The sequence below is a fragment of the Gastrolobium bilobum genome, unplaced genomic scaffold, assembly GCF_033153095.1.
Source record: "Gastrolobium bilobum isolate Gb01-03AN ecotype WA unplaced genomic scaffold, APGP_CSIRO_Gbil_v1 utg7684, whole genome shotgun sequence".
Taxonomy (NCBI): Eukaryota; Viridiplantae; Streptophyta; class Magnoliopsida; order Fabales; family Fabaceae; genus Gastrolobium; species Gastrolobium bilobum.
Window position 1 is genome coordinate 149,976 of NW_026897041.1, and position 15,326 is coordinate 165,301.

Sequence of the window (15,326 nt, forward strand, 5' to 3'; positions counted from 1 at the left end):
GAGGGCAATGCTGGATGCAGCAGAGTCAAAGGCGAAGAAAGAGGAGGAGTGTAAGTGAGTAGATAGATGGGTGGTGGTGGAACACTCGTGGAAGGGATTCGTCGCTTGTTTCAAAGACGCGCTTCTGCTACTAAGGACGACCATATCCACAACAACAATGCCAATAATAGCCGCGTCTCTGTGAGAGATTTACGCGCACAATTGGCCTCTATTCCCAATCACGATCACCAAACACCCATTCACCAACACTTTGATATCTCTCCCTTGAAGCCCATCAAAGTCCCTACACTTACCCTCTTCAAACCTCCTTCTTCCATGGATCCTCACAAAAAGGTTACTTTTTTATCCTATCGCCCCATCTGGGGATGTATTTTTTTTCTTTTTCTTTTTTCTGTTTTTAATGCGATCTGCCTCTGTTATCTTGTTTGTTTTATTGTTTGGCTTATTGGGTACTGCTCAAGTTTCGTTTTTTATTTCCTCCCTTGTTGTTTTGTGTAATTCGGTTGGATCGGTGTTTCTCTCTCTCTCTCTCTCTCTCTAAAAATCATGGGATATGTTATGTTTGGTGTCCCATAATATCTGGCTGAAGTTTTATCTGGGAAAATGTGAAAGGACAGGAAATGCTAGAGAGGTGAACGTAAATTAAGTAAACTATTGTTTGATGCTTATGGCAGCTATTGTAATTGCTTTAATTGCTGGTAAGAGTTAGCATTCAGCAATTACCTGAACTGGTAGCGGACAAGGCTCTGAGTTTGCCTCATCATGTGTAGTTTTCCTTTCCTCATACTCTTACTGTGTGTGTCCAAGAGGCATAGTTCAGGATGATTTTGATTAATTCCCAGGTACTTTTCTTAAAGCACTAGTTTTGGCAGTGTGTGTCCCGGAGTGAGATAGTATTTGATCACCACTCCCCCATTAAACCACATTAATCCTAGGCTCTTTTCTGGTTTTGAACTCATGACCTTTCAATCACAAATGAGTAGTTTTATCACTTCTCCAACCTCGCCTCTTAGATAGTATTTTGACCATTTATCATAAATTGCGTGGTGTATGAGGAAATGCAAATTTCATGGCATTGATACTTTATGTGAAATTGATAGATTGTCTCCTCTCCTAGTGGATATTCCCCTGCTTCCGTGCATCTCTGTGTGTTACAAGAATATCTTCAATAATCTCGTGGTACTCAAGACTCAACATTTTGTTAAAATTAGAAAAAAATAACCCACATAACTTAAATTATTCCATCCAGTACTTTATGGTTGATGCCACTTGTGTCTTATTTATTCATACTTTTAGAAGAGAGTAGCTACTCATGTAGCACTGAAGATATAATCGTGTTTTACTCGTTCGTTTACCATAAAAGTTGCAGTAGGTTAAAAGAATAGATATGATTGTTATATAGTCTTTAAATTCTGTTTCCAACACGTATACGTCAACAATATTACATAATGGTTTCTGGTTATCAAACAGGGTGAGTCAGAGTTTTTTACTGAGTATGGAGAGGCTAGTCAATACCAGATCCAAGAAGTTGTTGGAAAAGGAAGTTACGGTGTTGTGGGTTCTGCCATTGACACTCATACTGGTGAAAAGGTTGCAATCAAGAAAATTAATGATGTTTTTGAACATGTATCAGATGCCACACGGATCCTAAGAGAAATTAAACTCTTGCGGTTGCTCCGACATCCTGATATTGTAGAAATTAAGCATATTATGCTTCCTCCTTCACGGCGAGAGTTCAAGGATATCTATGTTGTGTTTGAGTTGATGGAATCTGACCTCCATCAAGTAATTAAGGCAAATGATGATCTTACTCCTGAGCACCACCAATTTTTCTTGTATCAACTTCTTCGGGGCCTGAAATATATACATACAGGTATCCTTATTACTGGTCCTTGACTTTTTCAGGTAGTGATATTAAGCTAATATAGTATTATTCTTCTTGCAGCAAATGTGTTTCATCGTGATTTGAAGCCAAAAAATATTCTTGCTAACGCTGATTGCAAACTAAAGATATGTGATTTTGGGCTTGCTCGAGTTTCATTCAATGATGCTCCATCAGCTATATTCTGGACTGTAAGTAGTCGATCTGATACATTTATCAATTATGTTCCGTCTTTTAAGAATTTCAGTTACAAATTGCAATCCGGGTATCTCTCTAAACGTCTTTCTGACTCACTTTTTCCTACTCTTACTAAGGACTATGTTGCAACTCGGTGGTACCGTGCACCTGAACTATGTGGTTCTTTTTTTTCAAAAGTAAGCTTCATTTCTATTTTGACAACACCTTTTCTTGGGTTATGTATGACATAAGAAGTTGAATACAGTTAAGTATTCAAATGCGTAGAATTTTAAAATCTGTCTTTTGCAGTATACCCCCGGAATTGATATTTGGAGCATTGGATGCATATTTGCAGAAATGCTCACTGGGAAGCCGTTGTTTCCCGGAAAAAATGTGGTGCATCAATTGGATCTCATGACTGAATTGCTTGGTACTCCTCCTCCCGAGTCCATTGCAAGGGTTAGTTTATCAAAATCTGCTGCAAGTTGTGACATGGTGTAATGAGATTAATTCTAAACTTCTAATTAAAAATTCTTCCTGTATCGTTTTTAAGATATGGTTTGTTGTAAAATATACCTTTCAGGCTTAATTTTACTCCTCTCCCTTGTCCTCCTGTATATAATTCTTAATCTTAATTGTACAGATTCGAAATGAGAAAGCTAGAAGGTACCTAAGTAGCATGCGAAAAAAGCAACCAGTTCCATTCTCCCAAAAATTTCCAAATGCAGATCCGTTGGCTCTTCATTTACTGGAGCGCCTACTTGCATTTGATCCTAAAGACCGTCCAACAGCTGAAGAGGTTTATCTTCTATCACCTATATATAATTAACAAAAGGGAAACTTCACTGATAATTACCAAAGGGGAGATTTGATTATTTCTGTTATGGTTGTGATATCAGGCATTAGCTGATCCTTACTTCCATGGTTTGTCAAACATGGATCGTGAACCATCCACTCAACCCATTTCAAAACTTGAGTTTGAGTTTGAGAGAAGGAAATTGACCAAAGATGATGTTAGAGAGTTGATTTATCGAGAGGTATGGCCATACATTTCTGTCAGTCCTGCTTCGATTTATTGTCTTCTCTGTGCTGCTGTAATAATGATATATACTGAAATAAACAGATTTTGGAGTATCATCCCCAGATGCTCCAGGAATATCTTCGTGGTGGAGATCAAACCAGCTTCATGTACCCAAGGTAGATGTGCTTTTATGCTTGACACTTTATTGAATGCTCGATGCATATATCAAACCAGATGTGCATCAACCACCTGTCTGTTTTGTCACAAGGCATAGTCTTTCATTATTGAAATAAGATATTAAGCCAGCTTCTACTGTATGGCTTTCACAGTACCTAATTTTATAACAATTATCAGGAGCCCCTGTATGCATTTATTGTTGTTGCACCACGATTCTGTTGTATTTTTGTTTTTTCAAATTTCTGTACAGAACTAGAACCTGCATTAGCAAAACACTGGAATGCTTGTTTTATTTGCCTTAGTTTTAAAGTCTTAATTCCTTTTGAATATAAATTTTTATTTGTGCTCGTACTTGTAGCAGTTAAAATTTTGACTCCTATGATATTGCTGATGGTTAATTTTTTGTGTTTTGTATGTCATCTAAGAACTCTAATATGGAATGTGGTTTATTTGAAATTTAAGTTTTCCATGCTTTGGTTAGTAGTTGGTAATTCTATGTTGTCGTGTTGCACAGTGGGGTTGATCGGTTCAAGCGACAGTTTGCACATCTCGAGGAGCATTATGGCAAAGGTGAACGAAGCACTCCATTGCAGAGACAGCATGCCTCCTTACCTAGGTAAGTTTTGGTTAAACATTTGGTTCTCTTGGCAGTTTCAAGCCTTGTTAGTAGTATTTTCTAGGTCCAAACTAGGTGAACCTGTTCAAATACTGGATTTTCAACTTGCACACTGAACAACAGCCTTTTGTCTTGTTCTTTTGGATGTTTAATTTGATAATAATTTTATTAATACCCTCGTGGGTTTTAAATTTTGATCCAGATTATTAATGTCTGTTCACAGCTGAGTTTGGCAGACAAGCCCGTGAACCTTTTCTCTGGTATTATGTGAAGTCATATCATATGCATTGACAATTGTAACTTCACTTCTTGCAGAGAGCGAGTTTGCGCTTCCAAGGATGAAAATAATCAAAATAACGATCCTGAAAGGCCAACTGTATTAAATCTTTCAAGTCCTCCGGGTTCTGATGGGACAGATGCTGGAAACTCAGATGTTCAAAATGGACCCTCCAAGCCAAACTACAGCGCGCGTAGCTTGTTGAAGAGTGCCAGCATTAGTGCTTCAAAATGTATTGGTGTGAAACAAAGTAAAGATCCAGAGGTATCTAATAATTGGTTGCGATTTCTGTGTTCTGGCAAGTCAGATCTCAGTGTTTTCTTAGATTTTCCACATCCATCTTGCATATCTTGGTACTTAGAATTCGTTTATATAGTGATAGTGAAACCTTACAAAGTAGCACTTTCTATCTTTTGCCATTTTTTTGACTTAATTTTAATAGGAAAAAGATGCAGTTCGTTGTTGTTTTGGTCTGTCTGGCTTATTTCATGTTGTGTAAGTATATGCTCAATAGACATCTGCCTTGAAATGATCTCTGATGTTTACATTCAAATTTGTACTCAACGAAATACATTTCTGTCATATTTATGTTGCCTGTATTCCTTTTGTATTAGGAGGAGCCAATTACTGAGGTCAATGAAGAGACAGTGGATGGATTGACACAGAAGGTTGCTTCCCTCCATGCTTAGTTCAAGCCTGATTCATATTGATCTAACTTCCATGCTCTGGTCCTTTACACAAAGAGAAAGAGGTGGTGCCGTGGTGGCTTGAAGCTTTGCATAGAAATCCTCCCTGTTGTTTGTGCTAGAGGCTAACTTTAGGACTCTATCTAGCAATTTTTTATTTTTAATTTTGAATTTCAGCAGTAAGTTTTGTAATTAAGTATTTATTTGTGTGTGGAAACGCAATGTATACTATTCATATTTATTATGAAAACAAGAAGGATGAATGGTTCTAGTTACATTAATTTCTTCTCGTGAGAATAATAGCCAAAAATCTCTTCGCCTGTCTTTGAAGGTTTCAGATACAACGCATACACTGTATATGCTCAAGAAAGTTACCAAGACTTTTTGTGACTCAGCATGCACGTTATGGGCGGGGGACATGTAAAGCATAAATAAGGTCCTTAAAACAGTACCGCTAAGAGAGGTCAGACACAAAAACATAAAGAAGGGGAGAGGGAATTAATGACCGGCTCAAATCATAAATTTTCTGATGATTCACTCTACATTTTTAATGGTTCGTCCATTATACTACACGAATGATAGCGTGGGGTAGGAGACATGAATGAGCTACTTAAAATAGGACATCCTATCAGTTGAACACATATTCCTCTAGTATATTTTCAGACTTGAGAAGCTACAAGTTCTACAGTTTTTTGTAGATAAAATACAAAACAGGGTTATCGAGATGAAACCTAATAAAAGAGTAGTTAAAAGATGAAATATTTTGTATATATTGGGAAAAAGATTTGTCCTTTTAAATGATACAAGTTATGTCATTTCACTCTTACAAAGAAGTAGGATCCACATTTTTATTATTATTTTTTTGTCCATTCTCTCTTCCCCATCATCTATCTCTTTCTCTCACTTAAAATGACATAATTTTACATCCTTTAAAATAACACACTTTTTCCATTTGAATAGGCAAAATGGGTGAGTGGCAGGCCATGCTTGCTAGGAGTTGCTGTGGCGCCCAGGTTTCTTTCTTGTGTAGCAGTGCTATGACAAGTTGCCAAATATTTTATGAAGAGCAATTTCTCATAATTCAGCTTACACTTCGATTTATTCTTTGCATGTTATGCAATCTTTTTATCTTCTCTGTGATTTGCATTCTGTGATATAATTCAAAGAGATGCCGTATTCCAACTTCCATCAGACATGATACCTCTTTGTCATTCTAAAGTCGTCGTCCAACTAACTCAAATTTTCTATTCACCCTGTCAGTTTGATTCATTCACATGGACAATAATTCCATAACCAACAGGGAAGATATAAATGCGCTTCTCACTGCTTTGAGCACTTCTTCAAACACATATAAATGGGCCCAGATAGTACAGCTGATACATGTCCTTAGCTAAATTTTCATCATGTCTCTCCATTCTTACCAATAATCCCCACAAGAACAAACACCCTCATTGAAGTGATGAAAGCGGTGAGAATCCCTTAAGATTATAAACCTTCCAACAATCTTGGATATGTGCTTGATGGCATTATGACAGTCTTGACAAACACGCAAGTTTTTCATGACACGAATTGGTCTGCCAGCTGGTATAGTCAGAATTCCAAACGCTACAGCTAATTTCTCACTGTGATACTTGAGCATATGCTCCTTCTCTTCCTCTTCCACGTCATGCAAAACCAATTTTGTTGAAGAAACATACCCTTCAAGCTTCATTTTTAGATCTAACTCTTCTAAGAAGGCATATATTCTATCTTTTTCAGGGTGGAAACAATCCCCAACCGTGAATGTATGAATCTTGTTTTGTACCTCAACCCAACTATACCCAGGTATTTTCTGTACACCAACATCCCTCATTTTTAATCTCATCTTACCAACATCAACCCATCTGCCCGAAGCAGCATATAGATTTGAAAGAAGAACATACATTCCGGAGTTATGAGGTTCCATCTTAAAAACCATCTCAGCAGCCTTCTCACCCAGTTCAGTATTGCCATGAATCCGGCTTGCACCGAGTAGAGCTCCCCATGATGCAGCACATGGCTCAAAAGGCATGTTTCTCATTAAGTTCTGTGCTTCTTCCAAGCGGCCAGCTCTGCCAAGAAGATCAATCATGCAAGTATAATGTTTTGAAGTTGGCGTTACACCGTAATCCTTATTCATGGAATAAAAATATTCAGTTCCCTTGTCAGTCAAGCCAGTGTGACTACAAGCAGATAGAACACCAACCTGAAACACAATTTAAAGAAGAATCAGCGAAATGTTATTACATGTAGGATAGGGTCAAAAGGAATATGATTGAATTGTAGACAAAACAATGTTAACGCCACCACTTTAGTTCATTTCCCCATGATTGATGTTAATTATCAGATTCATTTACAAGACAAAGAGGAAAGCACCAAAGCAACTATTAGCTAAATTGTATCCATGGAAAGAAACATCACTGCTACAAAGAGATTACTGTAAAAATGAAGATACCAAATAGAGGAGGAAAACAAAAGGTGACTCCTATCTTATCAATGCAGGGATAATCTATTTGACAACTCATGAGATAAATAAAGCCAAGTGGTTCAATAACACAAGTGAGATTATACTAAGCAAAAGAACTTCATGTCTACATTCGCACAAGTAGTATCTCTAATAGAATTTGCCCATCCATGTTGATGATATTGACAAAAGAAAGACGAAGTTAGAGAGATGGATGCCAGGCAAAAATTGCAGACTAAGGCAAATGGGGAAGACACCAAAGCCCAAAAAGATTATGGAATATTTCTCTTTTACTCTTACTCTGTCAGCATTCTCGTATAACAGAATTTAAAAGCACACAGGACCGTGCATGATTCATAACTAAGCAAGGAAATTTAACTTCTCCAGCATAATGTCACACAAATGATGGGGGTATCTTGCTACAAAATCCAACCAATTTGAAATAAAATGTTATCTTTCATACATAGGTTAATGGAACCTCTAGCTCATTCATGTTAGTAACATACATATTTTGTAACGATCCATCCCAATCACTTAGGTAAGTAACATTCTTAACACCATATATTAGCGGTGTCAATTTCTTTATAGACAAATGACAAAGTGACAGCATGAATTGAAGTACCAAGATGAAAATAACAAGATAACAGGAAAATAATAAGACTGGATTCAGAGGCTCCATATGGTGCCAATACACTACAGTAGCAACAAGGCATTTCCACAGGAGATGATTTGATCATATTAATCAAGAACGGTTCAGTAAGAGTTAACAGATTATGGATAAATTAAAATAAAATTAGTAAATACAAGTATAATTGATGACAGTGGTTCACACTTGCATACAATGGGTTAACGGAGTAAAAATTCATACTGAAGGCAAGCTCTATATAAAATCTAAATACATATGAAATGTTTAAAATATATACCATAGTAATCTCATCGGGTTTAACACCTGCTGCCTTCATTGACTCAAATATCATTAAAGCCTGTCCGCCAAATCCATGCCTAGCATAACCAGCTAACATTGTATTCCAAGAGACGATGTCTTTCTCCTCTATTCCTTCAAACACATCATTAGCTTCACCTATATTGCCACACTTAAAATACATTCCAAGAAGTGCATTCCCCACGAAACACCCAGTCTCATATCCCGTCTTCACCACCTGCCCATGGACTTGTTTGCCTAAATCCAAAGCAGCAAGATCAGCACATGTGCTCAAAGCACAACTAAAGGCAGCCCTAGTTAAACTTTCTCCATCTCGTTTCATCTCCACAAACATGTTCAAAGCCTCTTCATAGTGACCATTCTGAGCATAACCAGCAATAATAGCCGCCCAAGAAACACAATCACGTTGTGGCATCATATCAAACAATTTCCTAGCCTGAGCTATATCACCATTCTGTCCATAGCCAGTAACCATGGTATTCCATGAACTTATATTACGACAAGGCATTGCCTCAAACAATTCCCTTGCCATGTCCATTTTCTTGCATTGCACATAACCGGTGATCATCGAATTGTATGAAATCTCATTTTTCTCATGCATTTCATCAAAAATTTTTTTTGCTTCATCCAACCTTCCATTCTGCACATATCCAGACACCATTGCTGTCCACGTGAACACATCCCGTATTGGAGATTTGTCAAACAATCTCCTAGCTTCTGACATATTTCCATCCTGGGCATAACCTGAAATCATTGTGTTCCAGGAAACTTCATCCCTAATAGGCATTTTGTCAAAAAGCTGCCTAGCATCACCCAACATCTTCCTCTTCACATATCCGCCCATCAAACAATTCCAAGAAATCAAATTCCAGTCTGATTTCGACTTAAACAACCGACAAGCCTCCTCAGTTCTCCCATTCTGAACATATGCGGCAAGCAGCCCATTCCAGGAGATGGAATCCTTACCGGGCATCCTATCAAAAACCTTCCTTGCCTCATCAACATACCCATTCTGAGCATACCCAGATAACATGGCATTCCACGAAACAACATCCTTTTCAGGCATTAAATCAAATACTTTGCGGGCATCCCCAAGTCTGCGGTTCCTAACACATCCCGTGAGCATTACATTCCAGGAAAACAAGTCCCTCTCAGGCATTTTGTCAAACAGATCCCTTGCAAGGTCAAATTTTCCGTTCCTCAAGTACCCAGATATCATGGCGTTGTAAGAGACAGAGCTTCGACGAGGCATGGAATTGAAAACATGGAGAGCGGAGTAGCAGTGGCCATTGCGCATGTGGGTAGAAATAGCTTTGTTCCATTTCACAATATCCGGGTCTTTGTAATTTACGGCTGCTTTTGAGTACCTGGTTCGCCTCTTCGTAGACAGACACCGCAAGTTGCACATACGCAATTGTCTCACAAAGTAGTTTACGCGCATTCCGTTGAAAGCCTTCATCCACATATTGAGGAGAGAAGCCCTCGCTACTCATGTGCTATCTTCAGCATCAACTAATTCGAACATAAGGCAAGTCTAGTATCCACAGAACAACCGGGTGTCATTTGGCAGCCGGCTTGTCCCAGATTTAGGTCTGATAGATTTTTTTTAAGAGGTTACAAGGAATTGAACACAACACCCTACACTACACACAATTTTAACACACACCCCACACCACTGGTCTGAGAGTTTGTTCTACTTTTGTGTTGCTTTTGGTTTAAGTCTCTTTTTGAGTTTTTTAAAAGACTTGTTTAGAATTTTTTTTTTTGATAGACGAGTTGTTTAGAAATTAGGTCGCCTCTAAGCCCCACTCATATTTTTTTAACAAATAATATTTTATTTTATTTTTAAATAAAATAATATCATGTTATTTTTTAATAGAATAAAATCTTTTGATTTTTTTAATTTGTAATATATATATTTTTCTTTTGACAAACACATTTTTCTTAATATTAAATTCTTTCACCGCCATTATACTTTTCTCACCAATTGGTATTGTACGGATTTATGTATCTTGTTCTTTTTTGTTTTTGTTTAGTTGTATCTTGTTCTTTTTTTGTTGGCATTTATTTTATGTTTGTCTTTTATTATTTTGTTTGTTTCTCTTTATTTTTTAATTATTTTTTATCTCATGTGAGTTGATTGTTTGGTGGACATATTCAGCGTTAAGTTACATTATCCATATTCTCCTTAAATAATTTCTCTACAGAAATTTTGAATTGTAACGTAGTTGTCATTTAAAAATTAATTTTCAAATATATTTATATTTTATTAATTTAATTTGATTGATTTTCACTTTTAAACAATTGCTTCTCTCATATTTAAATATCATATTTGTTTAATCTTAAAATAAATGTTTTTTGTATTCACTTTGGTTCGTTTTTTCTGCAGTTACGGCATATAAGTTATCTGCAGTAAGTCCAATATGACGTTGTTTTGGGACGAAAATCATGGTATTTTTGTAATTTTAATTTATTTCAGGGTTATAATAGTCTTTATATTTATAATTTTTTAAGATTTCAATACCAAAACGACATCGTTTTGGAAATAAATGCAGATAACTTATCTGCAGTAACTATAGAAATATTTTTCCCATTCACTTTTTATACACAAATATATGTGTGTATGTAATATAATGTGTATAAAATTTTTAATTTATTTTAAATAAAATAAAAATTTAATTTTATAATTAAAAATCAATAAAATATAATACAATTCGATTTGATTGATTATTTTTTATTGTAAACTACGTAGTTAAATTTGTAAATATTTTGGATTGTGTTAAACTATTGTACAAATTAATTGTAATCTTTAAAAAAATGTAATTATAATTTATAGTTTATAGAGTATAATATATTATTGGGCATTAGTTTTCCTCTGTCACAGATGATAACCAATCATTCCTGTAGATACATAATATATGGGCCCCATCATTTTTTTTCAAAAACAAAAAACAAAACTAAATGGCACAAGTTTCGATATGTGTGCAGGAAGTGTAACATATTTTTCTGCAACAGAAGATGATGTTTTCCCTATATTATTTTGAATGCTTGATAGTCTTGTTAGGCGAGACAAAATCTTGTATATTTTAAAAATAAGTTAAACCAAACTTATAATTTGATTTATATTAAACTAACAATACAAGGAAAGCTTGAAATATTTTATATAAGTCTAGCTTGTTTAGCCTAAAGTTTGCCTTGATTTGATTTATTTACACCCTTATAATGAGGGAAGGATATTGTGACAACTAAGTTGTGTTACTACCAAGTGACTACCAATCAATCTTACCGTTAGATCGATTATATTGATCCAACGGTTATATTTATTTCCATTTTTGTATGGTCATGATTCTCCAAATTTAATACTTTATATTTATTTTCACCTTTGTATGGTTATGATCTTTCATATTTAATGCTTTCACTTTAAATATGGAGAATCATGATTCATGACCATACAAAGATGAAAATAAATATAACCGTTGAATCAATATAATTGATCTAACGGTGAGATTGATTGGTAGTCACTTGGTAGTAACACAACTTGGTTGTCACAAATCCTTTCCCTTATAATGAAGTACCTTTTTTCTTTCAAGTTTTTGTTTATTTACTAAATATATTCTTTTATAAAAGAAGAAGAAAATTCAAAACATTAGAAAACATTTATTTTTAAATTTTCCTATGTTATCAAAAAAAAAATAGTGTTTACCAAAAAGAGAGAGAGAGTAAAATAGTAAGTATAACTAACGCTTCGTGCTCGATTGCCCGTGTCAGCTTGATGTTGAAAGTTAAATTCTAAAAAGTTTTACACTATCAAAAGGATTTGCATTTTAAATTATTTTATTTTATTCATATTTAAATTTGTTAACACTTGAACAAGAAGGGCAACTTTTACTAGGGGTGTTCGCGGTCTGGATTGGATCGGTTTTGGAAGCAAAACTCATCCGATCCAATCCCTTCGGTTTGATTATGTAATCATCCATTCGGTTTAGATTTCTTTTCAAATCCGATCCGATCCAATCCAATTTTTTTTCGGTTTGGATTGGATCGGTTTTTGGTTTTTTGAAAATCCTAAAATAAGTTTCATGATTATTGTGCAAATAACATCTTTTGTATATATTGGCTTTGTAAAAAAAATAAAATTGAAATACAAAAATATCAGTAAACAATACCATAGTTGATGAGACGTGACTAAGTTTTTTTTTGGGTTTAGTTGATAAGTTAATGAGTCTTGAGTTTAGAAATTTTTTGGCTATGATTGGAGAAAGGACAAGTAGGTGGAGAATAATTAATATATTGGATCGGTTTGGATTGGATCGGTTTTCATCAACCCATCCGAAAACTGATCCAATCCAATTAAAATTTGCGGTTTTCTTTCGGTTTCCAATTTTTCGATTTTCGGTTTATTCGGTTATCGATTTTTCGGTTCGGTTTTCGCGGTTTGAATCGGTTTGGATCGGTTGATGAACACCCCTAACTTTTACTACCGAGGAATTCGAAGACATCTCGTGTTACTTGAAAAATTTGCTATGGATTTCCAAGAGGGCGGAGAGGTGAATGAGGAGTGACATATTTTTCTTTAATATCTTTGAATTTTTATTTAAATGTAGGTATAACTTTATATTAAATTATTCAAATAAGAATTTTATCAATTTTAATTTTATTAACGATTATCATAAAATATTTTAGGGTAAAGTTCAAAATTGTTGAAGAAGATATCATCTTATCATGTAAATATATTCAGTTTGTGTGTAATCTTAGTTGTTTCCTAGTTGTTAGCTTGTATTCCTAGTTTGTTAGTGTAGTTACCATCAGATCCGATGCTGGTACCAGCTTGTGCGTCCAGCTTTCTAGCTCATGTGATCAGCTCCTAGTTTTTAGGATTGTTAAGTTTGTTTATAATTATTTGTATTTTTGTTCAGCCTATTTAAAAAGGCAACCATCAATATATCAAAGCAACATATTGATACCATATTTTATCTTGGTATCAGAGCGATCCGAAACACTTCCGCAAATACGAGTGAGTGTGAAAGCTTGTCTCATCTAAGATGGCAGGAGAAAATAGCAACGCCTTAAAGCCTTCGGATCCTGACTCTCCCTTTTATCTAGGAGGGTCGGATAATCCAGGCGTCATTCTAACCATAGTGCAGCTGCGTGGAGAGGCCAATTATGACAACTAGGCCAAGCTGATGCAAAACGCACTCAGCGCAAAGAACAAACTTGGTTTCATCACTGGCGATGTGAAGAAACCGGAGAAGGATAACGCCGCGGAATGGCGTGCATGGGTCAGGTGCAATTCTATGATCAATGGGTGGATTCATAACACCGTTGATCCTAAGTTGCAACCATTTATTAAATGTTTTGCTGACGTCAAAGACTTGTGGGACGACCTAAAGGAGAGGTATGCTGTTCAGAATTTCCCGAAGCAGTATCAACTCAGAGCTTCCCTCACAAACACACGGCAGCAAGGAAGTACTATTGGTGAATATTACACCAAGCTTCGCGCAATTTGGGATGAGCTCGAAGGTGGCAAGATTTCCAAATCATGTGCATGTGGAGATAATTGTGCAGTGGCCAAGGAGATAGAGGAAGGCAGAGAACATGAACGCGTGTATCAATTCCTTATGGGATTGGATGAAGCACTCTTTGGGAACTTACGTTCTCAGATTCTTAATACATCTCCTCTTCCATCCCTTAATAAAGTTTATGCAACTGTTACACAGGAGGAGACACACCGCGCCATTGCCCGTGGCCATGATGATCGCAGCACTGTCATCGGTTATGCAGCACGCACCGAAGCCAGTGGCGGACAGGATGCACAGGCGCAACGCATGGTTGCGGTCCAGCCAGCAGCTCGTGTTCCATGCCCTCACTGCGGGAAGACCAACCATGATCCATCTCGTTGCTGGAAAATTGTCGGATTCCCTCAGTTTCGTGGTGCACCTCGCGGCCGTGGCAGGGGACGAACAGGAACAGGTGGACGCGGACCCCATGAACAAGCATATGCCGTTCAAACATCAGACGCTATGCAAACAGCAACTGCATCACAAACAGCGGCTGTTCTGTCCTCACCAAATGCAGCTGCATTCTCGGTTCTCACTCCAGAAGTAGTGCATAAACTCATGACATTGGTGGATCACTCTCAGGCAAATCAAACCACCGACAAGTTGTCTGGTAAGGCTACTCAATCACAATGGCTTATTGATAGCGGTGCTTCGCAGCACATGACAGGGTCTCTGGAATTATTAATGGATGTTAGAAAAATCAAACCTCTAGCAGTGGGGTTACCTAATGGTGAAATTACTCATACTGAACAACAAGGGACAATGGTGTTCGAAAACAATTTTACATTGTCTAATGTCTTGTTTGTTCCCCATTTGCGCTGCAATCTGATTTCAGTGTCTCAATTATTGCAGCAGAATAACAACAGAGTAATTTTTACTAATGGAAAATGTATTTTGCAGGACCAAGCATTGATGAGGGAGACTGGATTGGGTGATATTCATGCAGGAGTTTATGTGTTTCAACCAAAGCATGCTTCAGTTTCTACCGTAAGAGTTCAGGAGTCTGCAGAGTTGTGGCACAGACGGTTGGGTCATGCATCCTATGAAGTTGTGTCTTTGCTTCCGTTATTTTCTCATAATTCAGCTAAAATTGCAGCGAATAAAACGGCATGTGCCATTTGTTGTCGTGCTAAGCACACTAGAACTATGTTTCATTCAAGCAGTAATCGAAGTAAACAATGTTTTGATTTAATTCACTGTGATACGTGGGGACCCTATCGTTCTTCTTCCTCTTCAGGTGCACATTATTTTTTAACAATCGTTGATGACTTTAGTCGATTTGTTTGGGTGTATATGTTAGCTGAAAAGAAGGAGACTTGCGATCGTATTCATAAATTTTTGGCTATGATCAGAACCCAATTTGGAAAAATGATAAAAATTTTGCGTTCTGATAATGGGACTGAATTTAAATCAAATAAATTACTGCAGTTGTATCATGAAAATGGGATAGTTCATCAAACGTCTTGTGTTTATACACCAGAACAAAATGGGCGTGTAGAGCGAAAGC

At 36.5% G+C, this 15,326-nt stretch overlaps 2 protein-coding genes across 5 annotated transcripts; one reads left to right on the plus strand and one right to left on the minus strand.

The window, feature by feature from the left end:
• On the plus strand, positions 1-5,111 carry LOC133303602 (mitogen-activated protein kinase 9-like). 4 transcript variants are annotated; one of them, XM_061503524.1, is made up of 12 exons: positions 1-333; positions 1,471-1,873; positions 1,946-2,073; positions 2,197-2,256; positions 2,369-2,518; positions 2,703-2,858; positions 2,959-3,096; positions 3,183-3,256; positions 3,772-3,873; positions 4,189-4,414; positions 4,593-4,645; positions 4,765-5,111. In XM_061503524.1, exons 1-12 carry the CDS (start codon positions 67-69, stop codon positions 4,808-4,810), a joined length of 1,803 nt encoding a protein of 600 aa, XP_061359508.1. In that variant the 5' UTR covers positions 1-66; the 3' UTR covers positions 4,811-5,111. The 4 variants fall into 4 exon arrangements, with proteins under 4 accessions (XP_061359508.1, XP_061359511.1, XP_061359509.1 ...); XM_061503527.1 differs by lacking the exon at positions 4,593-4,645 and having other exon boundaries at positions 1-341; positions 1,473-1,873; positions 4,783-5,111; XM_061503525.1 differs by lacking the exon at positions 4,593-4,645.
• Positions 5,112-5,686: 575 nt separating this feature from the next.
• Positions 5,687-9,726, minus strand: LOC133303594 (pentatricopeptide repeat-containing protein At4g02750-like). Its single transcript, XM_061503518.1, has 2 exons — positions 8,242-9,726; positions 5,687-7,060 (listed from the first exon to the last, which is right to left on the minus strand). The coding sequence occupies exons 1-2, from the start codon at positions 9,724-9,726 to the stop codon at positions 6,254-6,256; spliced, it is 2,292 nt and encodes a 763-aa protein (XP_061359502.1). The 3' UTR covers positions 5,687-6,253.
• Between the last annotated feature and the right edge of the window lie 5,600 nt (positions 9,727-15,326).

Coding starts and splice junctions, on each gene's coding strand:
- LOC133303602 (XM_061503524.1), top strand. CDS start 67: ATGGGTGGTGGTGGAACACTCGTGGAAGGGATTCGTCGCTTGTTTCAA. Junction 3,097..3,182: donor GAGAGTTGATTTATCGAGAG/GTATGGCCATAC, acceptor TGAAATAAACAG/ATTTTGGAGTATCATCCCCA. Junction 3,874..4,188: donor CAGCATGCCTCCTTACCTAG/GTAAGTTTTGGT, acceptor CACTTCTTGCAG/AGAGCGAGTTTGCGCTTCCA.
- LOC133303594 (XM_061503518.1), bottom strand. CDS start 9,726: ATGTGGATGAAGGCTTTCAACGGAATGCGCGTAAACTACTTTGTGAGA. Junction 7,061..8,241: donor AACCCGATGAGATTACTATG/GTATATATTTTA, acceptor ATTGTGTTTCAG/GTTGGTGTTCTATCTGCTTG.